Source organism: Clytia hemisphaerica, unplaced genomic scaffold (genome assembly GCF_902728285.1).
Source record: "Clytia hemisphaerica strain Z4C2 unplaced genomic scaffold, Clytia hemisphaerica genome assembly, whole genome shotgun sequence".
NCBI lineage: Eukaryota > Metazoa > Cnidaria > Hydrozoa > Leptothecata > Clytiidae > Clytia > Clytia hemisphaerica.
The window spans coordinates 1,362,642-1,386,340 of NW_027104057.1; the positions used below are offsets into that span (position 1 = coordinate 1,362,642).

Sequence of the window (23,699 nt, forward strand, 5' to 3'; positions counted from 1 at the left end):
GCAGTCGTCTAGAGTAATTCAAAACCTTAATGATACCTTAACATTTTCATTGACAACTGATAAGTCTGATTCAAATCCGTCTTGCAATTCCCTTGCATGTGCATCATGGCTTTGAGCTAAATTGTTCTTTTCTTTCTCATGTGACTCCGTCAGTTTTTGTATCATTGTTTCGTGACTGTTCGCTATGTGTTCTTTCTCCGTATCATGAGCTGTTTGTAGATTCTTTGTCTCGTCTTCCAATTGGCTTCTCAATTCCTCCAAAGCTGATGTATGGCTTTCAACGAGGTTTTCTGTTTCTCGCTTTTGCTCTTCTCTTATGTCAGAGATGATTGTTTGCAAAGCACTGTGGTCCTGCAGTTGAGAATCGCCAACAATGGAAAGCTCCTTTGCATGTTCTTCAATTTCTATATGAATATGCACGAGAATATGATGAGTACCGTATACCGCCCAAAATAGTCAATCTAAGGTAAGATTGAGTTTTTGAAACTCAATCCAAATATGAATTAAGAGATTTTTTAGCAAACTTGTTTGTTGTTTACAAACAAAAATCTCTAATATATCGGTACATATTCAATATATTTTGGGAGCATTGTCCTCTTAACGCCAACCAACCCCCCCCCCCCCCCAGATTCATCAATTCATCAATATACAGCTTTGCTGAGAAAATTCTCTTTCAGGCATATTAAAAACTCAATCTAAGTTTACAAAAAACGGCCCCAGCTCAAAATGCTTAGAAAAATCCATGATCGGCTAAACTTTCTTAACCCCTGCAAAACAGTCGTCCTTATCGCCACTTTACAACTGAAAAAGACCTAGACAAGGTAGGTGAAAAGTCTCTTCAATTCAAACAAACACATAAAGATATGGCCGTTTAGAGTTCGAAATCCTGTGAAATATGTTACGTTTTAGACAAAATTTCAGTCGTACTCTACCTGACAGAATTTTGGACTTTGAAAGCCTGTATTTCTTTATATGTTTGAGTACAAGTACATTTTTTAATCGGAATTTCATGTTATATCCGATGGTAGCAGTCATTTTTCGTTAAATCTGGTTAAATTCGAATTTCAAAAAGTTTCGAAATCCTAACTACTTTCGAACCAATCACACGCGATTGCGTACGGCAAAAGAAGGTACGGATTCTAAAGGTTAACCCCCTTACTATCAACCCTTTTTTGAGCATATCACTCACCGGCTTTCAGTCTTTCCACTTCTCGATTGTGTTCCATGGTGAATTCATTGAGCAAGTTTTGGTATTGTCGACTCATGTCTGCTTTCGCTTGTGAAACCTGTTCTGTTATTTCTGCAGTGTTCGTGTTTTAAGTGAAACTCTGGGTTTACTTGGAGAATCTGTTCGTTTTAAGGAGATGATTTCCTTGGAGAGTTCACTTTCTCTTTGATTCAGTTTCTCGATGGTGTTTTGAAGGTTGTTGACCTCACTTTGAAGCTCCTGTATCTTAGCATCTTCTTGATCAGGAAGATGAGGTCGAGCAGCGTGCGAGTCGAGAGAAATGAGTTGCTGATTAGGTAATGTTTGCGATACGATAATATTATCTGTTGTTATGGTTACAGGATGAGGAGTGTTCGTGTCAGAAGAAGTGACTTCTTGCTCAGGTAATACTTGGCGAGCTGTGACCACCGGCTGAGCCATGTTTTCTAGGAAATCGTTTTCTCGAGATTGGTTCAATTCAGAGGTTTCCTCTATACTTATCAGAGGTTCCTCGTACACCAGTGGTGGTGTTGTATTTTGATCCTGGACAAGAGTTGGCTCGATCATGTGTTCACTCTGTAAAGTCACTTCTTTGGGAGGTTCAATAAAATTAGAGCCATCCAATTCATTAGATTGGAAATTGTTATCGATGTTAGCAGCGCTGGAAACCTCCGTTTGACAAGATGCATCTTTATTCAAGATATTGTCAGATTTGATAGGACTCTTGAGGGATTCTTGTAATCGCTGTTGTTCGAATTTGATGACCAGAGAGGAATGAAGTTCAGCCAGGTCATCCAAATTCTTCTGTTTCCAAGAAGCCTCTTGGTCTTGAAGTTTTTGGTCATTTTCAGCCATTTTGGTTTTTAACCATTGAAAAGATGAGCGTTTCAATTCTTCGATTTCTTGATCATGGAATGTTTGGAAGACTGTCTGTAATTGATGGAGACTGGGATCGAATGAAGAGGATGGCTCAAAATGCTGTAAAAGAATAGTTATGGGTAAGGTATATATTGAATGTTTTGAGCTGCTGAGAGAGCCAATCTAAGAAACTGTAATGATCAAAGGTAATAATTTATCTGAAAATGTCACATTATCTTGGGATGAGCTGGAGTTTTTATAAGATACTTCACTTATTGGTCATTTGAAGTAATAGAGATGACGCGTTCTTTAGAAAAAAGTAACAAAATTGTTAACGACCAACCAAATAAAATAAACTTCAACTTGTTCCGTTTTCTTAGCTTTGGGAGATGAACCTGAGGTAATCTCGAAACTTATTTTCGTGAAAAATCTTCCTTTCCTCTAAGGAAAAGATATCGTCAAAACCTCAACTGAAAAAAACAAATAAAACCTCAGTATGAAGTTCGTCGATATTGATCGGGTCTCCTTCTTCATTTTTTGGTAATTTGCTTGAAAACTGTTGAACCAGCACATTGATGCCATCTTTGTACGCTATAAAAAAACAAGGAAGATACTGGAACGATACTGGAATTCATGAAGAATGTACAGGCTAATGTTTGAACAAAGATCTCAAGGATATTTTCAGTTTTTTGAAAAAGTTACATAACTTATTGAATACTCGACATTGTGGAGGCAAACGTTCGATTCCTTACGCAAATCAAATGTTTGCTTCATAATGGGGAAAATTACTCGGTCAAACATCTATATAAAAATTAAATGTAACAAGTATGATGTATAGATAAGTTAAAGTAATAAAAGGGTTGGTAGTCATTTTAAAGAAGATGAATATTATTTACCTTTGTCTTTCTCGCTATTTTGATTTTCAATCTCCTTCACTCGTTGCTCAAGCTCTTGTTTTTCTTTCTGGTGATGCAAAACAAAACCATTTAGATTCTCCAAGCTCTCTTGGTACTTCTCCAGCTCTCCTTGGTGATTCTGAATCAGCATTTCCTTCTCATCAACCAAACTCTTCAAAGCACGATTTTCATTCTGTAGTGTTGACAAGAGATTCTCTTTGCTCATTGCAGATTCGGTCATTTCAGCCTCCTTGGCAATCATTTCTTCAGATTTCTTCCCAAGGTTAGATTCAAGTTCCTGAGCATCAGTCAACAGTTTTAAATTTTCTTCCTTCAGTTTCACCAGACCGCTTGTGGTCTCTTCAATACTCTGGTTCAAAATGGCAATTTCGTTATCTCTAGCTGACAATTGCTCCTCAAAGTCCTCAGATTTCTTGACCAACATTTCCTGTAAATTCTTGTTCTCTGTCTCCAGATATTGACATTGTGATTCGAGGGTCGCTATTTTCTCTTTGCTTTCATTAGCTTGGTTAGCAACCACGCCTTCTAAATTCAAGTTCTGTTCTTTTAGAATTTTATACCCTGAATCCAAAATATCCAACTTGCTTTGACTATCATTTCTCAGCTTCTGAAGAGCGTCTTGCAAATGTGAGTTTTCTTCCTGTAATGTTTGATATTTAGATTCTAAGCCCTCCAACTCCTCTTGAGTCGTATCAGCCTTCTCCTTTGCAGTCTCTAAAACAAGGATCTGTTCTTCTAGAGCTTGACTATCCTCGGAATGCTTAGAAAGCACATCTTGCAATTTTTCATTCTCCTGTCTCAAAGCATGGCATTGAGATTCTAAAACCTCTAAGTGATCTTTGTTTTCCTGGCTCTCTTCCTTTACTTGAGATTGCAAAGTCTCATTCTGTTCCAACAAATTTTGACATTGCAATTCCAGAGCTGTCAGCTTTCCACGACTTTCATCCAATGTCACATTCAATAAGGTACATTCTGATTCCTTCTCCGCCACAATGTCCTCAATCTCATCTTGTTTTTGAACAATCAAATACTCCAAATAATTATTTCGCTTCTGCAATTCAACTCTTTCGGCAACCAACTCTTTGAACTCCTTAGTCTTCGTGTCCACCTCTTGATTCAGCACAGCAATGTCTTTATCTTTCATTGCCAGTAACTCCCCTTCATTCTGTTTGGAGCCTATCAGCTCCTCAAGCTCCTTATTGCGTTGCTGTACAGAATCTCTTTCGTCAATCAAATGCTGATATTCAAGACATTTCTTTTCAACCTCTTGTGCAAGATTTGCCAATTGAATTTCTTGAGCTTTTAATTTCTCCTCCTGTTGCTTCTGAATGTCATCTTTTTGCACCAAATCATCCAACAATTGTTTATTTTTCTCAATTAGCTCTTGATTCTCAGACTTTGATGCATCCAAAGACTCACTTAATGTTGTGATTTCGTTGAAACGTTCCTGGAGTACCGGTTCCAGGTCTTGGTACTGCTTCACATTGCCTTGGAGTTTCTTATTAGTGTCCTGCAGTTGCTGATGTTCTAGGAAAATCTCGTTCAATCTTTGGCTATTCTCGTCATAAGACCGACTCAATGATGCCAATTCTTGACCTTTCATCTCCTCCGCACGTTCATATTCACCTGATTTCCGATCAAGCTCATTTTTCAGTTCAACGTTTGCTCCTTCAAGATCTTTGATCTGAGTTTCGATATCAGTGAAGCGTCCATCTTTTTTTATTTGGACTTTCTCCAAATTTTGCATTTCGCTTTTTAGTTCATCATTCACCTGGCGAAGTTCTTGTAATGTTTCTTGAAGTTTCAACACCTCTATATTATGTTCTTTAATTCGATCAGTTGCTTTTGATTCTGCTTCTATTACTTTGGATGCAAAATTTGTAGCATCGTCAGTATCTAATTCCCCACTTTCCAAAGGTTTACCAGGTTCCTCGGTATTGAATCCTGGTATTTCACCAACGAAATAATCCGGCGATTCGTTTTGGACATTCATTGTTTCAGCTTCGATAACCTCTTCTATTTCAAAAGGTATTGTATTTTGCACCGATTCATTTAGAGGCTCGATAATTTGTTCCTCCAGAATTTCAGCATCTTTTGAAGGACTCTTGATGGAATCTTTTAATCGTTGTTGTTCGAATTTGATAACCAGATTTGAATGGAGTTCAGCAAGATCATCCAAATTCTTCTGTTTCCAAGTCTCCTCCAAATCACGCATCTTGTCTTCATATTCCGAGATCAACTCCTTTCGACTCAAAGATTCTTTAGGGTGCGTTACAGCCATATATGAATCTTGGTATCTCAGCATATCATCGGAGCTTCTAGCTGCAATATCGGTTGAACCAGCAAAGTAGTCTCTTGGTAGACTTTCCACTGGCAAAGCATCTGTAGAATCAATACGTGGAGCTTCTTGGTTCCTCAATTCCGTTAATTCACGTTCGAGATTGTTGATTCTCTCGTGCAATTCTTTCTCCACAGTGGCAATCTAAAATTAAAGCAGGAGAAATGGGTTTGCATTTAAAGGCCGGTCTCCACTTGCGCGCGCTGCGATCGCTCTTCTTCGAACAAAGCTGTCACGCTATTGGTCAAAAGAAAAATGAAGTAATTCCATTGGAGTGATATGACGTAACGATCGCGCACTTGAAAAAAAAAGTTGAAATACATTAAACTTTTTTTCCAAGCGCGCGCTGCGTTTTTATGACGTAATCTTTTCTCAAAGCAAAAATGATTGAAGCCAAAGTTGCGATCGCAGCGCGCGCAAGTGGAGACCGGCCTTAAGAGACACCTATCGTAGTGGTAATTTTTTCGTAATTTACTCATATAGCGATTTCTGGGGTTCGTTTCAAATTATATCATTTCATTTGCGTCAAAACATCAAAAGGTTGGCTTGAAACAAGTCTTCAAAGAGTTTAAAATGAGAAATACAATGCTACAATTAGGATTCGGGCATTATATAGAACTAAACGATGGTATTTAATAATGAAAATCACGAGGTAAAAGAATTCCCAGTGCTAAATAGAGAAATTAATCGAACATCTTCCTGTAAGAAATAAGTCATTACAAGATATATCAATCAAAGAGAACCTAAAAAATGAGTGAAAAAGGCTGACCTCTTCTTCATGAGCTTTAGTCAAAGACAAGACATTCTCTTCGTGAGCATTGTTCAAACTTTCTTGCAGCATTTCCATCAAATTGTTATGGTCTTTCTCCATCTCCATTTTCAACAACGCTAAACTCTCCTTATTTGATGTGTCCATCTGTTGCTTGACCAGGTCTAGATTCTCTTTGTATCCTGCAAGGTTTGAAAAAGAAAGTCGATGGGTTCACGTGGATGTTCGTAAAGCGATAATTGTTAACCTTTAAAAATGTCTATTTTATGACTTCGGTTAAAATTTTAAATAATTTGGTTCGCTGATTCATGAATAGCTGGTTGATGTGATTCTGATAATAATGATTTGCTTGGCTATGGAGCTAGGACTGGTAATCTTAAACTTGATAAAATGATACCTTTTATAAAACATTCTAGTTCCGTTGGACAAATGAGTCATGGATTCCATGACAAGCTAGAATTTAAAAAAATCACAATGCTTAATGAAAGCGTTACATACCTGTTTGAATCTCCTCAATAATGAATTGAGGATCTGGAAATTCTGCCAAATCACATTGAGTAGATGTTTCAACTTTAGTTGATAGATCCTCGTCATAATTTTGATTCTGATATTGTTGCTGTCTTGTGGTGACATTCTCCTGGTGCTTCGTTTCTCCTTCATGGAATTGTCCGTCTTCGTTGGAAGATTCGTTGTTATCGAATTGTGTTGCCGATTCGACTCGAATAATTGGTATACCTTGTACCTCTCTAGGTTTTCCAACAACCTGAAAATACATATCGGAAAATGTTAGCTGCAAGACAGAGAAGAATACTGTTACTGCAAGGATAAAGCGTTTTTCGTAATTTTTTGTGTAGAAAAATCAACAAGTCAATTTAACAGGTCGATAGAAAACTTTTTCACAACAAATCAATTTTAGCAAGTTTAAGAGTGAAAAGAAAGAAATAGATTCGAAATAAAGAAAAATAATTTTTATTATATTTAATATTTAACAAACGGTCGAAGCATACATAGAGAAGAAAATTCTTTGTCAAAATGTTGTTAGGCAAAGTAGTTTTCAAAAGAACCAAAGCTATTATTCAGAGCCTTTGTAGGTCACCGAAGCCGTCACTATCTACTCAGAAGAAAGGTTTTCGTGGAACAGATGTAATTTCTATAAGTAAGACAATGGTTTCATAAATTAAAAAACAATTGTTTAATGCTATAAAGAAAAGTGCATCTTTTTCACAGTGATACAGAATTCACTTTAAAACCAGTTTTGCTTTAAGTACCTTGGTGCTTGACGACTGTATTGAAGTAAACATTTGTTCAGCAAGTTCAACCATGTTTCCTTGGATGGCTTCAAAAGTATTTGTAGCGGTACTGGGTGTGGTACTGTTCTCCTCGTGAACCTGAAGTGAGATAGGAGTAGTGTTAGGAGTAAGTCTATGATCGCAGTCGAAGGCGACCCACGGGCTCCTCCTTCGATAGCTATCTACCCAAAGGGAACCCGAAGGTAGGGGAGGGCGCCACTCCTTCTCCCTGGGTTGCTCCACTTAGCCTCGACCGTTCTCTTAATTTTTGATCATCAAGGCATTAAGCGCCGTTTTTGTACCAAGTACGAAGCCTTTAATATGAACGACCTAGCACACTGTAGCCTGGTGTTCTTCTAATGCATCATTACGATAGAATAGTGTTATATTACATATAATCATTCACTATTTAACCCAACAACTTTCCCTAATCTATTCTAATCTAGGGTTTATTCTCCCTTCTCCCCTTTGAGAAGTGATAGTTCAAAATAAAACTTGAAATGCCAAGGCATTAAGACTTTCCTGAGTAAATAAAAATGTGATTAAAGACGTGCTGTTAGTACGGACAAATAGCAGTTTGTTTAAAAGAATCTCATTAAATATTGAATTCGAAATCTCCAATTTCCAAAAGTGACTATGCAGAACAAATCCATGAACATGAATAAAATTTTGGATGTGAACATTTAAAAAAACTTTTTGACAGGAATATTTAATAAAGCCAATAAAACTCAATCATCTCAAATTAAAAGATTTCTTAAAGTTTTTGTTTTTTTGGCGGTAAATAGTCTTCATTTTGCGCTGAACTTTCTATTCATCAATCGATAAACTGGATGGAATTTTTTATTCAAACTTTTTCGAAGGAGGGAGTACTGTACATTGTGTTTCAAATCTAAAGGGAATACATTAAAATTTCATTAAACAGATTCGATCTACATGTCCTGTATTCATAGAAAATGTATTCTCTTGTATGAAAAACGTATACCGCGAAATTTAACTAAGAAATTGACTCGAGAGTATTCTATAATTATCCCTTTTTGCAGGTTCAATTTTGATAATTTAGGAAAAAAAAGGAAGTAAGCCAAAATTTGGTACATAATTAGAGAAAAATACCTTAGTTTTTTGATTCAATAATCCTTGAGCAAGATCTTTCCATTCCATTGGATGTTGAGTATTCTCTTCTACATCTTCTGCTACATAGCCCGTATCATTATAGCCAGTGTTGTTCAAAATACCTGAAAATTTCGTCTTCAGATAATTCAATTGATTACAGATGATGTTCTGTTCATCTCGGGTTGCATCTACAATGTATTTAATTTTCTGAAACAATCTTTGAGCTTCCTCGTTTTCTTTGGTTCGGTCTGGAGTCTCCAGATAGACAGAATCTCCTTCGAAAGGTGTTTGACTAGCATTAGATGATGAGATTCTCTTGACTTTGCTTCTGATTGGAGTTTCCAGGCGAATGGAATCACCTTCCATTGGCATTTGACTGAAGTTGAACGATTGCCGTTGATTCTGGTAACGATTATTACGGCCTTCAGATCGCTTTGGAGTTTGGAAATTGACCGAGTCTCCGAGAGGATTCTGGGTAATATCTTCTTCTTGGTTGACACTTTCATTTTTGATGTTTTCGTCAAAATTTTCAGGAGTTCCAGGGAAAGTTTCTTCTTCAGCTTCCAATGGGATTTGACTGAGATCAGATTCGTCAAAATTGAAATGCTCTGCTAGTACTTCTTCTCCTTCACCAGGGCCAAGAATGATGGAATCGTGGAACATTGTGTTTTCTTCCAAAGAATCCTCTTCATCATCACTGTGTTCAACCTATATTGACATAATAGAAAAAGGTGGTAATTGTGATTTATGTGTTTACAGTGGCTGAGCTTAGAAGCTCCTTTTCCACTCAAGACTTGGTTTATATTTCTAGTGAAAAAGAAAGGTGTCAACTAGAGTTTTACCTTAAGATCAACAAGGAGTGATTTATGTTTTTTTTTAATTGTACTTTTCAATATTGTGGAAGTATTGTAGAGAACTGTGCTAAAGGAGCGGATATTATACTTGTAAAACAATAGATAGGCTAACAGCTTGTAAAATCGACGCAGAGTCCATGTCCTGGACGTCGATATTCATTGTATTTGGTATACCCGAAAATGCATCCATACTGATAATATGATGATCTATATTTTATTTCATTTTAATATGACTCTGAAAATGGGATCAAAATTGTAATACACGCTTTTTTTATAAGAATATCTTCTTTAAGAATATCAGGGTGAAAATTGGCCAAATCGTAAGAATACCCTAAGAATACCCCCCGGGGGGGGCACTGGGTTTGCGGACTGACGGTATGTGCGGGCCAAAAATTGGCTTTTAAAATTGCACCCTTACAGTGCAGCAAAAATCAATGAAAATCATACCCTTAGAGTGCATTTTCCCCAAAATTTTCTATCCTTTTCGTGCAAAAAATGGTCAAAATTCTAGCATTTTTGGTCAAAATATCTAGATTTTTCAAAAATTTTCCGAAATTTCTACCCTTACAGTGCATCTCTAGTTTTTCCGACCCTTACAGCGCATTTTAAACATACTGGAAAAGGTACCCTTAGGACCCGCACATACCCGTCGGTCTTTTTGCCCACCTGCCCCCCCCCGGGGAATACCCTCTAGGGTGAATTTCATAGAATTTGATATGAATACAGTCATTTTATATTTGGTCACTCAACAGAAAAAACTGCTTCCTTTGTTAGAGATAAATTGAAGCTTCGAGGAAGAAATGTAATTTTAACTCAAATGTTCACTCAAAAGTCCAAAATTCTCAAATTGATCATTTCTCATGTTTGTAAAAAAGTCAATTCTGAAAAAGTAAGAATACGTTAAGAATATTTCACCCTCAATTTTGGCACTTTCTTAAGAATACTCGACCCTCATCCAGAAAACACTATACACTATTCTTATAAAAAAGCGTGTACATACCTTCTTGTCTCCAGCGTTACCATGGAGGTACTGCGATGGGAGCATTGATTCATCCAGTACACTTTGTTCAACTTCCGGTAAGATAAAGCCACTTGCTGACAGCAAATCATGAACTGAAGCCTCCAAGAATCTCATGGTCGATTGATCAATTGGTTGGTTCTTGGACATATCAAATATTGATTGATTCTGAAGCTCAGATTTCAATGTGTTCAATTCCTGGTTCAAGTTCTCAGACAGCACTTCGAATCTCATTTTCTCCTCTCGCAAACTATGGACATCGTTCTTAGCATCGTTCAGATTCTCACGAAGAAGTTTCAATTGTTCAGACATGGTGGGTTCAGAATGTCCTGGTGAAGTTTGGTAATCGATGTTAACATATTTTTCAGAAGCAATCTCAACATCATTTGAGGAAATAGATAACACGTCACTATCTCTATGGTGATTGCCAGAGTTTCCAGGTAGTTGAAGACTGTCCTGTTGTTTGGAATCTAAAATATCCTGCAATCTCTGATTCTCAAATTGTACATTATCTAACTTCTTAATGACGTCATCGTAACGGTGTTTCAGTGCATTATACTCTGTTTGAACAGAGTCTAACTCACCATCCAGTCTGGTGATTTGAGATTCTAAATCGCGTTGGTTTTCATGCATATTCACCATCTGATCAGAGAATGATTCTTCAAGGTTCGTTTTAATCGCACTAGCGTTCTCGCGTTCTTTGAGTTCGATTTCTAACAATTCCTCATTGTATTTTTGATTGATTTTTTCTAGCTCTTCTTTCATCTGCAGGTTGATCTTGCTGACCACTGTTTGTTGCGATTCTGTGGTGATGTAAAAAAATGGAAATATTTTTGAATGAAATAGCTTGTTACTGTAGTAGAGTTATCAAATACCTGTTTCTAAGGCTAGTAATAGATTTAATAACGATTGTAATGTAATTTTAATAACTTTGTGGTTTTCTTTTTAGTTTAATCAATTTAATATCAAAGAGGAAATGGGCTGCAAAATAAGTGATTCTTTTTGTTTATAGGACTCCTTTTGAAACTTCGTGATGAGAAAGAGTAAAGAAGAAGTTACTTTGAAATGACAGTGCAAGATTCAAATGATGGCAATTTACAAACATTTCAGGTATGAATGATTATCATTTTTAAGATATTACCGCCTTAGTTTAGAGTATAAAGCTGTACACTATTCCGATTTTTAATTAAGTTCCTATGACTGATTATAAAAATTTGCACAAGCTGAAGCAAAGTATTTTATTTTGTATTTTATCACCAGGGAAAACATAAAACTGAAAAAAAAAAGAGACTGCAGAATTTTTAAGTATAACTTCTACACGATGATATTATGAAAAATGAATTGAAAACATACCTAAAACATCATTGATCTTATAATCCACTTGATGGTTGGACATAGACATGAACTCTTGTCTTATATTCTCAATAATGGTTGTATATTTCTCCTCAGTGGTACTTAACAGTTTATTCAATTTATCGTTTTCTGCGAGTAAAGCCGTAACATTGTCTTCTGCTTCTCTCTGAGTCAGTTGTAAAGCCTGTTTGTGTTCTTTCCTCGCATCAGACATTTTTCGTTTGTATGTATTCTCAACTTCCTCCACATTTAAGTCTGCAATCTTGTTTGAAGAATCACTACTTTTTAATTGTCTTCTTAAATTTTTGATTTGTTCTTTCATTTCTTTATTTTCTTCTTCCAGAGTTTCCACATCTTGGTCGTAAAGTATTTGCAGTTCTTTGATCTGGTTTTCATATTTCCCAATAGTGTGGTTCATTTGTTCACGAAATGACGCGTTACCTGATTCGCTGGCTTCGCTACGATTTGCCACATTCTCCTGGTCACTTTGCAAATCCTCCATTTCATGAACTGAATCATTACTTGTGGTACGTTTCAATAAATAACTGTCTAAAGGTGTATTCATAGTTTGGTAGACTTGTCCTGTTGGTAATTGATCAGAATTTGTACTGACACCTTCCAACAAAGCCATTAGGTCTGCCACATTCTGTTTTTCTCGTTGAAGTTCATTCTCCATGTAAAGTTTATCACTACTGTTTTGTTCCTGTAAGAGTTGTTTTTCGTTCTCTTTTTGAAGAACTGTTTCTAGAAGATTCAATTTATCGCTCTCTAATGTCTCAATTTGAGTTTGCAGGCTTGTGATTTGATTTTGAAGATCCTTTAGATTTTCGTTACCTTCCTCTATCTTGAGTTCTGATTGGATGTTGGAGTTTGATAGTGACGTCACAATATCATTCTGTAGAATATTAAATGATTCGAAAATGAAACTTTGTTATTACGTCTTGCTATTTAACTAAGATCTAATAAAAAATCAGTTAGTAAAAAGTTTTACTTTTTAATGTACAAAATGTTTGTTTGCCGTTTAATGTACAAAATGTTTGTTTGCCGTCATCAGGCTGATCTGGTATCAAACTCAAACCAAATTACCTCCAAAAATATACGGTCAGGTGTCAGCAAACCAACAAGTTCAGCCTATACTTATAAAATACTGACTTTAGTTTGAAGGGGAAAATTGGAAGTAATTTTTATGAAAATGAGGTCCACATTAGCTCAAGAGAGGTGTTTTCAGAAAGGAAAAAAGGTGTTTTTCGGTACATTGAGTCATGAAAAGGAAAAGGGATTTTTGTGCTTTTTTGACAGGAATAACTCCAGGCTAAAACAATAAAATCACCCAATTTCCTGTGTACATGAAAAAAATCTCTCTATACCATTTCAAGACTAGTTTGAAGGCTTCCAAATCACCTGTAACTCTTATTGTTGATAAACTCAATGTTACCTTTTCTTCGTTGGATTCTAGTAATTTCTTCTCAAGGAAAGAGATTTCTTCACTTTTTGATTGATTGTCTTCTTTTAAATATTCTACTTGTTCACTCAGCTCCTTCACCTGTAGAGAATTGGGACCGAAGAAATTTGTTCATTTGTTTATTCTCAATTTATAAAGGTTTTGACTGTGGAAGACATTAAAAAGAAGTAAATTTTCAAGACGTTCACTAAAAATAGAAGTCAATTTTGCTTTGATCATATTGTACTGAAAAATTCTTTTGAAAAAAGAAAAATTCATGCTACACGTTTTTTTATAAGAACATCCTAAATTTTTGAAGCCAGATGGTATTAACTTTTTGAGTTTCAAGCCTTAAAATGTTCTTAAATTGTTCTTAACATTTTTGCCATCGAAGCATTATGCTCTTATATAGTTTGTTCTTATAAAAAAAACGTGTATTCTAGAAAAGTTGCAGTGACTGGTATATTTTTTTTGTTGGTCAAGTCATAATTATAAAAAACAAACCTGTTGAGGGAGATTCTTCATATTTTCATTCAAAGTTTGATTTTCTTCAATCAGTGCTGTTAATTTGACATCTTTTTCATTGAGTCGTAGTGTAATCTCTTCAATACGTTTGTTGTAGTTTGCTGCACAATCTGCTCTGATGTTCCGTAATTCATCTTCTTTTACCTAAATAAGAATAGTCGTGTAAGATTATTAATTACAGTACAAAGCATGAAAAAAGAAAAGAATCGATTGAAATTTTTTGGATTTGTTTAGAGAGATTTTCTAATCTGTTGTCTGTACTAAAATGTCAAAAATAAGCACGGGGTTAACAGGATGAATATCAGAGCCAATTTTCTAACCTTCAACATCCATTTGATATCTTTCAGTTGTTGTTTAGCTTGGCCATAATTTATATCAACAGACTTCAACCGAGATATCTCCTTGTCCTTCTCCTGGCATTGATACTTTAGATCTGATATCACAAAATCTTTTTCATCTTTCAACAAAACGTAGGATGAACGTCGAACATCATCTATACTTTCTAGACCAGATTCTAGACTGCATGATCTTTTTCTTTCTCCAGTCTCAGTACCAATTGGTTCAGTTTCTTCGTCTTCAGTTTCAAAAGACAAATTGTCCATTGACTGACAGCGACTTGAGCCCAACATCTTTACAAAAAAAGTTTTTATTTGTTTTTCATTTTATGTCATAATAAAAAATTGCCATGATTTTTCTTTTCTTCTGATAAGAGATCAAAACAATATTATAAATGATTTCAATAACATGTTTAAACAGACTGTTTCAAGCATATGATCTGAGATAAAAAAAAAGTCAAAAAGCTATGTTTTCCTCATCCTAGACCCTGGATTTTGCCGAAATTGGTTTGAATACCTTCCATAACAGGCTAAAATATTTCTCATCAACAATCTCAGCAGTTGTAAGCTATTCCCCAACCAAGGGGCATTTCTAAATTTAAGTAGCTTCTGTTGATTTAAGATTAAGGACAACAATTTTCTCCTCCTCTTGCTGTGATTGGAGGAGCAGATTTACTATGCCATGGCTTACAATCAGGGTTCTATATGGCCGCTAAGAATTTAGAAGACCCTAAAATTTAGGTTGCCCCTACTTTAAAATATCCTAAGTGAGCCCTGAATTTGAGAACCTAAGAACATTTGAAACATAAGATTTATCTTAGAAGCATTGTAATCTTATTGTTTAGCAAAGTGGGTCGTTTTCTCGGACCACAGACCCCAAAAATGCTTTTAGTGACTATTATATTAGGTTGACAAAACTATTGTATTATGCATTCTTGAAGAAAAAATTTAAAATAGCGGATATACGATAATCCCAGACCTAAATGTTTTTTTTATTTTCTTGCAGTATTTCCAGAATTCTACCACTGAAACAAATTTTGGGTCCATGTCTTGTGCCATTTTAGAGATTTTTTCATCAAGGATTTTACTTAAAATATCTCTTAACAGGAATTTCATTACCATAATGGCAAATACAGAATAATGGCAAATACAGAAAAATGGTTTTTCAAACTATGAGTCGGCAGAAATCAAATCTATCGTAAATTGAAAATAAACAGCCCGCTGTTTTCTGTGTTTATGTAGTGAGGCAGTAATTACTTTTTGCATCATATTGGCGTAAAGAGCAGATATCATAAAAGATATGGCCCCTCTTTTTTATTGAAATGCGGTATAGTCATTTGACGATTTTGACTTACTTGGGCATTACTCTGAAAGTATTAATTTTAGAGATTCGATCTTTGGATATTTTATTTAAACCAAAGTATGACCTTTACACAAGATTTATTATTTTTCTTTGAGATTTAGTAGATAATCCTAAAATTTATTTTATAGGTGTCCCGTAACGGCACAGCCTCGGGGAAAATATGGGACAGGTATAAAATGTTATTGAAAAATCCAGATATCTTTCCAAAAGGTCATGGTATTTGAGGTTTTGCATCCACTTTATGACTTCAAATCCAAGCGCTATCATTTAAAGCACTTTCAACAAATTTAGTGACAGTGTCCCATTTTTACCCCAGCTTTTTTCCCATTTGGGGTAATAACGGGACACTTCAATCAGTAATATTTGTATAGAGCAATTCTAGACCAACTGAAGTATATTTAGATGCAAATCTTTGCAGATTTTGAAAGACTTAGAGTGTAGGTTATGATTCCATAAAACTAGAAAATCAAGTTTTGTGTTTTCTTATAAAAAATAAACACTTCAAACTCAAACTTTAGTGTCCCATAATTACCCCAAGATTAAGATTTGACTACAGGGTAAATATATGGGACACTTTTTAGAGATAAGGTGCCTTACTTGATGAGACTATTATGATTTCAAACCATATTATCTTGATCTCAGATTTTAGTCAAAATATAGTGATTGCAGCTCTTCCTGACACTAAAGTTTAAAAAGTTCCTTCTAAAACTACAAAAATTGATTTTTATGGTGATAATTGTGTAACTTTCGTCGAAACAGCAAAAGTATATGTTAGAATAATCTAATTAGACATTTTCTAGCAGCTAGAATGACAAAATCCTCTCCATCTGAATCCAAATTTATACCTAATAACACCATTTTTAGGGGTCCCATATTTACCCCTTTATTCTAACTGTCCCGTAATTACCCCAGCACTTCCGTTTGGTTTGGGAACGCGAACTACTGATGTCTAAATTTTTCAATATATCCCCAGAACTAACAGATTTTTTGAAATTCTGTAAAAAAGTCCAAGCTCCTAAATAGTTTAAATATGTTCTGTGAAAAAATCATAACCACCAGTGAAATACTCCCTCATCTATTAAAGATTGAAGACAAAAATTGCGAAGAAAAAACAAACCTTGAGTACAAAAAATGTTTTTTAAACACTTTTTCCCACCGAAAAATAAATAACTTTTACAGACTTACCATCCCAAAACATTGAAAAGCCTCTACTAATTAAAGTAAACGAGAGAAGATAAGATGAAACCTTTAAAAAATCAAACAGAATTTACGATCTTTCGTCCAAAGCAAAAAGACGTGCTTGCCAGTTCACATGGAAATTTTTTCATCCAATCAGATCCCACGATTTCACTTTCTCTTTCTCTAGTTCAATATTACACGGGATTTGAGTCACGTGACATCTCTATTGAAAAACCCGCGCAAAATAAAATAGAAATACAGGGAGGGGGTCACACTACTGGCTACAGGAACTGAAAGCAAACGATTAAGGCTAATGTTTTTGGTTTTTCTAAAGGACAAAAGGTATAGGAAGCTTTACTGAAGGTGGCATAAGGCTGGGACTATTTATTTAAAAGATATGGGCAAAAAAGGGCACTTTTTTTGGGTGATAATTAAGATTTTACTTAAATTTTGAGCCATAGATGAAAAAAATTGAGCCAAGTCAACCTTGAAAATTAAATTAAAAGAACAACTTCCCAAGAAAAAATAAACTACGGGAGGGGGAGAAGACACCCAACCTAGATCTAAGTCTGTGATTTGAGTTAATGAATGGCATATTAAAAAATACACTATTTCTCTTCCGCACCGAGTAGGCTTTTAAATTGAAATATGAAAAAAACCGTAGTGGAACACACGCGAATGTCGAAGAAGAAGACCAAATTAGTGGCAAAACAATGGAGCGTTTGACGTCACTTGCGCGGCAAGTTACACACTCGTTATTTGTTAATCCCATCGGGCAATAAGCAATTAGGCGGCGGGCGTTCTCTAATTCTCCAATCGGCATCCGGTCATTTTGAATGAAAAAAAAAGGTTAAAAAGGGCGCGCTATCAGTAAAAGTTATCGTGACATGTTATGACAGAAAGTATGATTGATAAACTTGGTGGAGTTATCAAAACAAATTTGTTGTCAAAGAGGTTAACAGTAAGTGAAAATACAGGCCAGATCATTAACAGTCCCATGTTTCGACCAATCGTCCCAAGTTAGAGCAGTTGACGGTAGTAATTGTTCATTTTGTTTCATTTCACGTTTTAATCAGAAGCAGCCAACAAGCCCATTTCCCCGAAATATTTGTTTCCCTTTTCCAGGAGAGATCTTTTTTTTGAAAAATGGGGAAACAGATCAGATTTTCTAGAAAAGACATTGTCCTTGAAAATATAGAGTCCCCTGCCCAGTTGGCGACCGGTCTAGTTGGCGACCGAACTTCTTTGAACCCAGAAAACTCATACAATAACGAGTCTAGGTAATGTTCTAGATGGTGAGTTGGGGAGTTGGGGAGTTGGGGAGTTCGTAAAACTTTCCGGCGACCGAAAATTTTCTAATTTAAACTAATGTTGCCCAAAAGTACAAATTTCAAATTATCCAGTACCAAACATTTTATTGACTTTAAGATCATGAAAATGGTAAGGTGCTGGCTAGCAAGGCCAAAATACTTTAGTACTGTTATGTCATTGTCATAATGCTGACGACATGACACGTTCTTGTAAAAATATTGACAAAATCTTTAAATACAATGATTGTCAAACAAATTCCCCAAAAAATATTGATCATACTGCAAGTAATGCTTATTGTATAAAAGGATATAAGTCATCTTAGCCTCAAAAAATTCGTAGAGATAGCTTATAGAGCTAGAAAAATAATATGACACTCTCTTTTGTCATTTTATCATTGGAATTGACACTTTTTAATAAAAATTTTGATCACATTATAAAATACAATGGTTCTAAAGTTACTTTAATCAAGAATTATATTTATACTCAATGTGATGCAGGAAATATAAATGGATATGAATTGACAGTAGAAAATAGCTTTCCATGCTCTCAGCGCACGTGTTTAACTTAAGGCAAATAAGCATATTACAGGTGGTATATGTATTATACATATTATATGTGTTAAATATTACTCTCATATTACATTTACTTTCAAAATCGTACTTTTGATATATGTTATTCTTTTTTGGGAGCCTGTAATTTTTTAACTCCCCAACTCGAAACTAGCAACTCCCTAACTCGCGACTAGAATAGTTTCCAAACTCTACAATAACAAACCTCTGGAGAATTTCTTTTGGTAGTTATCTGCCTTGACCTATTTCCCGTATATACTGTGTAAAAAAAATTCTAGAAAAGAGCGAGTTGAATCTGAAAGATCAACTTTGCATGGAAGCACACGAAAAACTGGATTTTTCGAAAAAATAAAAAATGGCTACCTGTGGACAAAAAACCTTTGTAAAAAGACGCTTCAACTGCTACTCCAAAAAAATACTTAACCAAAACGATGAGGATGTTAGAAAGCATTTCTATAAAAATCAGCTCAATACAGTTTCCTTCGTCTGAAATATTGATAAAAAAGTTGATGCAATCAGTTTCGAAATTAGACGTCCAGTCTGCGACCAACAAAATTGAGAGTAAGAAAAAGAAGACTCTACATTGTGATCAAAACATTCCAGATGCGGAGAAAAAAAAGAAGACTTTACATTGCGATCAAAACATTCAAGGGGCATGCCCGCGGTCTTCAACTTGACAGCTCCAATATGAAGTTTCTAGCTCTGGATTGAAATAACAAAGAAAACCGGTATATTGAATCTCCGGGTAGACATTAAAAATTCCCGCGTTTTTATCAAATGAAGACTTTCAAAACAAAACAAAAACAAACTTTAGAAAAAATGGAGACTTGAAGAAAAATTCTGAAAAAACATGCTGAAGGGCAGTGTAGACCTAACTCTTCATACAAAAATTACGGGAAAAGCATATTTGGACTTTGTTCCCTTTGTTGCACTGAAGCACTTAAGCCAAAATCAAAAATCAGTTTTTTGAAGTTTGCAAAAAAAACGCCACATAGAAGATCTTTCAAATTCAGTATGTGAATAGAGCAGTAAAAAATACAACCTTTTTATTTTTCCTTTTTTTTGCAAAAGTTCTAGGAATGAAAATAAAGGGATAATGATAATTGAATACTATCCATTGATGATCCACCACGGCACTATCGTAAAGCTAGAATCGCTTCGCGTACTCTTTGCTTGGGAAAATGATTGACAGATCTCTTGACAGAAAATTGTTTGTTTTATTGTCAATGATGACAGTGTGGTTATTAATTTTGTTAGATCCAGTCAGGACCTCATTTCACTTTATCGATATTACGCAAACGGCAGTGTGCGCTAAATAATCTTGGTTTCGCTTTCGATTTCAAGCAAAGGTCTTAGCAACAGGGCGCGCGTACATAGCAACGGGGCTGGGTAGAAAAATCTAAACACAGAATTCAAAAAAAATACCGATCATCGTATTGAGCACTAAAAAATACTCCCTTTCTATGTTTAGTTTGTTCTACCTTAGATTATAACTGAAAATATCTTCAAAAAAACCTTTGTCCGCTATCAGCCGCGCCGTAATCTTTGCCCGCTTCAATTCTTAGATAATGAATAAGAGAGGTGCACTTAGCTAAGCCGTGCTCGCGGGCGATAAATTTATGTTTACTTATCTTGTATATTTTAGTGGTATTTATCCAATGAAAAGGATGTTGACAAAATATGCACGGCGCTGACAAAATATGCACGGCATTGATTATGACATCATTAAATATGTCAATGTCGATTCAACGCCCGTTAATAATAATAATTCGTAGATAGTTCTTTTTATCTTGAAATTTAGAAATACTAGAAAAAAAAGATCAAATTTAATATTTGTTTCCTATCTAGATTATATTAGCGTTAGAATACGGTAAATTTTCACGAAAAATATTTCGCGATGGCGGTACGCCCAATCGCGCCCACGGGAAAGTTCCAATTTTTAATTATCGGGAAATCGGGGAACCCGGTTCACAACGTGGATAAAAAACGTACGGAATGAAACCTGACAAAAGGTTTTCAACCAGATTTATTCAGATAAAGCTATAAGAGGTTCATTACTTGTGGATTTTAAAACCTACATAACATAAGCAAAAACGAAAGTTGTTGGAAAGGAAAGAGTAAACGCAAGACAGAAGGTTTGGTTGTGTTGATCAGGTATGTTTTTATTCTATCCGAACTAATGTTAAAAAAGACCAAAGAGGTCCTGACTGGTTAGATCTGACAAATTGATGTTTGTAAGTGCACTTTATAGTTTTGATACGACCCACGGCATGGCCCGGACATGTTCGGGCCTGTTCGGACCATGATCGGCACAAAAAAGTATTATTGAATCGGCCCGAACATTTTGTTCGGACCATGTTCGGGCCATTATTTACAATTGATACGGATTTTATTTACCTTTCCTGGTTTATCATCATCCATTCAAAGTTCCAAATACCAGTTTGATTCACAAAGTTGTATAACAGTACAAAAAACGATCCAGAAAAATTCTGCTTCGAATAGGAGAAGACCACGAGAAAAGGGAAGGGGATAAAGAATAAAAAGAAGACCATATTATATTAAGAAAGATTCAAATCATTCTTTTTAATAATTTTCCTAACTTAATTGGAAAATAGATGATTAACTTTTATATTTGAACAATATATATTTGAATAAAGATGAAGATTTTTAAATTTGTTTGCTAAAATAAGGAATTTAAAATATAAATATTGGGTCCTGAAATTACACGCACGATCGTAGCAAGTTTTCGAAAAATCTGGCCCGAACATGAGGGCCATTTTTAAAAAGTATTAATCAAGAGGCCCGAACATGTTCGGGCCATGCCGTGGGTCGTGTTTTGATTCCCATTGATTAAAGAATCATATTCTGGTTTTCATGTTATTAGATGCTGTTTTAGAGCTTTAGAGCTAGCCTGTCTAACTGTTGGTTGAAACAGGGAAACAGATATCCTATTCCTTTAAGCTTGGGAGAACAGATCAAAATTTTGATTCTGAAAATTGTGGAAACAGATCTAATTTTCTAGGAAAGATACTTTGAGATTAAAAACTTTATAGGTTGTGAGGCAGGACAGAAGAAACAGATCTTCATTTCTAGGAATAAGATTTTTGAAACTTTTTTGGCCAACAGATCAAATTTTCCAGGAAGGCTATGGTCCTCGCTGGATGCTTTCGTTTAATTAATTGTCTTGGGATCTTGAACTTGATCTATGAAACAGCATAAAAGGTTAAAGACAACAAAATCAAAAGCAAAGCAAAAGAAAAGAGTCCAAGAAATCAAATTCCTGCATTCATGTGCTACCATGTTTGTTTTGAATTCATCTTGCAGGTTTGATTAGAGGATCTAAAGACAATCCGTATCCCGCACAGATTCACAATTGAAAAGTTAGACTAGAGTCTACTTTTGGCTGAACTTTGCTTTTTGATAATTTTTTATGAAGCTGAGTCCAGTGAAGTAGACTAGGAGCGTTTGGAGAGGTCGCCATTTTGAGACAAAATGTTAAAAATTCAAATAACAATAAAACTACTTGGAGTTGAAAGATGTAATCAAAATGAGAAACAAACATCAATAACAGATTTGCAAGTCCTTATTCTCAAATAAAAACTTTGCTTCATACTGTTTTTACCTTCCAAAAACAACTAAAATCTGGCGGACTGTTTTACAGTCCGCTTAAGCAAAAGCATATTTACCATATACTACCGGGCCACTTAATCGCGCCATCCAGTCTATAAAAAAAGCTTTAAGTGTACCCCGGGCTATTGAAAAGTCAATATTGTTTATCGTTGCCATGTCGCTGTGAAAGATGATCTCTTGTGCTTCATCTTACTTTTTTGTTGAATCACGCGCGTTTTTTTTTTTGAAAAAAGGCGCGGGAATGATTCTCTGTATGATAGGCCTATGATAATTCCATGATTTGATTGATGTGTAATATAAGAATGACATCTTATAGCTAAAGCTGAGAAAAGTACAAGGCTGGTAAATTTAATAAAGAGTTAATGTTGAGGGTATTGGGAAAGGTTTTATTAAAGACCTCTGTCCGATCTGTCTCACTTGTGACGCAATGGCAGTTTGGCCTCCGAGTAAAATAAAACTAAATTTCACCGGGGTTGATTTTGTGATCTATCTAAAAAGCTAACGGGGGTTATTGAAAAATTTTCCCTTTTTTAACTGGGGGCTATACTGGTTTTGGGGCGTACAGGGATATACCGAGATATTCTTGAAATAGCGATAACTGATAACCGAATACCGATCATGTACCGAGCTAAAAAAAAGGCGAATAGCGATGTACCGATATCCTACGTGCCCTCCTCCTACTGGGCAGGGTAAGGACCGATACAGTAGGAGTGTAGAATATAATAAAGACTAAAATTAAAAAAAACTGAAATAAGAATTGCGAAATAAATTTGAGTACATGAGTTTAAAAGATGTAAAGATTTCTTTTTAACGACGGGGCTCCCCCAGGGGCTTGCGTGGCACGTGAATGAGCATTTTTTCTGCCGTGAATACGTGAAAGGGGGCTTTTATTGAAAATTTTCCCTTAAAGGGAAGAGCGTTAATTATTCGAAGTAGTATGGTACTGAACAAAGCAGGCAAATATGATGTTCTAAGCGTTGTTAATGTTAGTAGTTAGGGAAAAAAGAAATCATGGAACAATTTATGGAATTTGCTAAAATTGTCTATCAAGAAGTTTTATCCGCTTTAAAATTCTTGGAAATTTCACATTTTCAAAATCTGAAACTCAGCAAAAATTTCGGTCTTAATTTAATTTTAATTGAGTGGAAATTTTTATTGATATAACATGCCAGAAACAAAAATTCCATCCTGTTCTGTGTTTGACGCAAAACATTAATTACGTAATATGAAGAAATCGGCTTTCAAATATACCTATCAACGAAAATCTAGTCTGGACAAAAGTGTCGGGAACTTTTGTGGCTGAATTTTTCTGTTTTTGACCGTCAGGACGATTAAAATTATAATCATCAACTTTTACGACCCTTCTTAGAGGTACTTTGAAAGTCCAATCCAAATGAAGCACCTTTAAGGGCGGCACATACCCGTACCCTTCGCTTTCCTACGTACCATCCCCCAAACAATATTACTTAATATCCGATGGGGTTGTGCAATCCCCTTCCAGAGATGATTCGGCTTCTGTTTATCCTCTAGCGAAAAGAATTTGCGAAAATGGGCGTGTACGTGTATGTAGGTGAAAATAATTTTTCAGCGTTCTTAAGAGCTTCAGCGTGTCACGAATCGAGGTAAAAAAAGG

At 35.4% G+C, this 23,699-nt stretch overlaps 1 protein-coding gene across 1 annotated transcript in view; it reads right to left on the bottom strand.

The window, feature by feature from the left end:
• Nucleotides 1-14,387, bottom strand: part of LOC136812334 (golgin subfamily B member 1-like) — a 65,901-nt gene extending 51,514 nt beyond the window's left edge. Inside the window, 14 exon segments of the mRNA XM_067068833.1 lie at nt 37-404; nt 1,190-1,300; nt 1,303-2,185; nt 2,556-2,656; nt 2,962-5,464; nt 6,090-6,271; nt 6,588-6,852; nt 7,358-7,477; nt 8,489-9,196; nt 10,343-11,163; nt 11,714-12,608; nt 13,149-13,256; nt 13,659-13,823; nt 14,000-14,387. Of these exon segments, the coding sequence (XP_066924934.1) occupies nt 37-404; nt 1,190-1,300; nt 1,303-2,185; nt 2,556-2,656; nt 2,962-5,464; nt 6,090-6,271; nt 6,588-6,852; nt 7,358-7,477; nt 8,489-9,196; nt 10,343-11,163; nt 11,714-12,608; nt 13,149-13,256; nt 13,659-13,823; nt 14,000-14,308 (7,539 nt within the window). The 5' untranslated portion in view covers nt 14,309-14,387.
• Between the last annotated feature and the right edge of the window lie 9,312 nt (nt 14,388-23,699).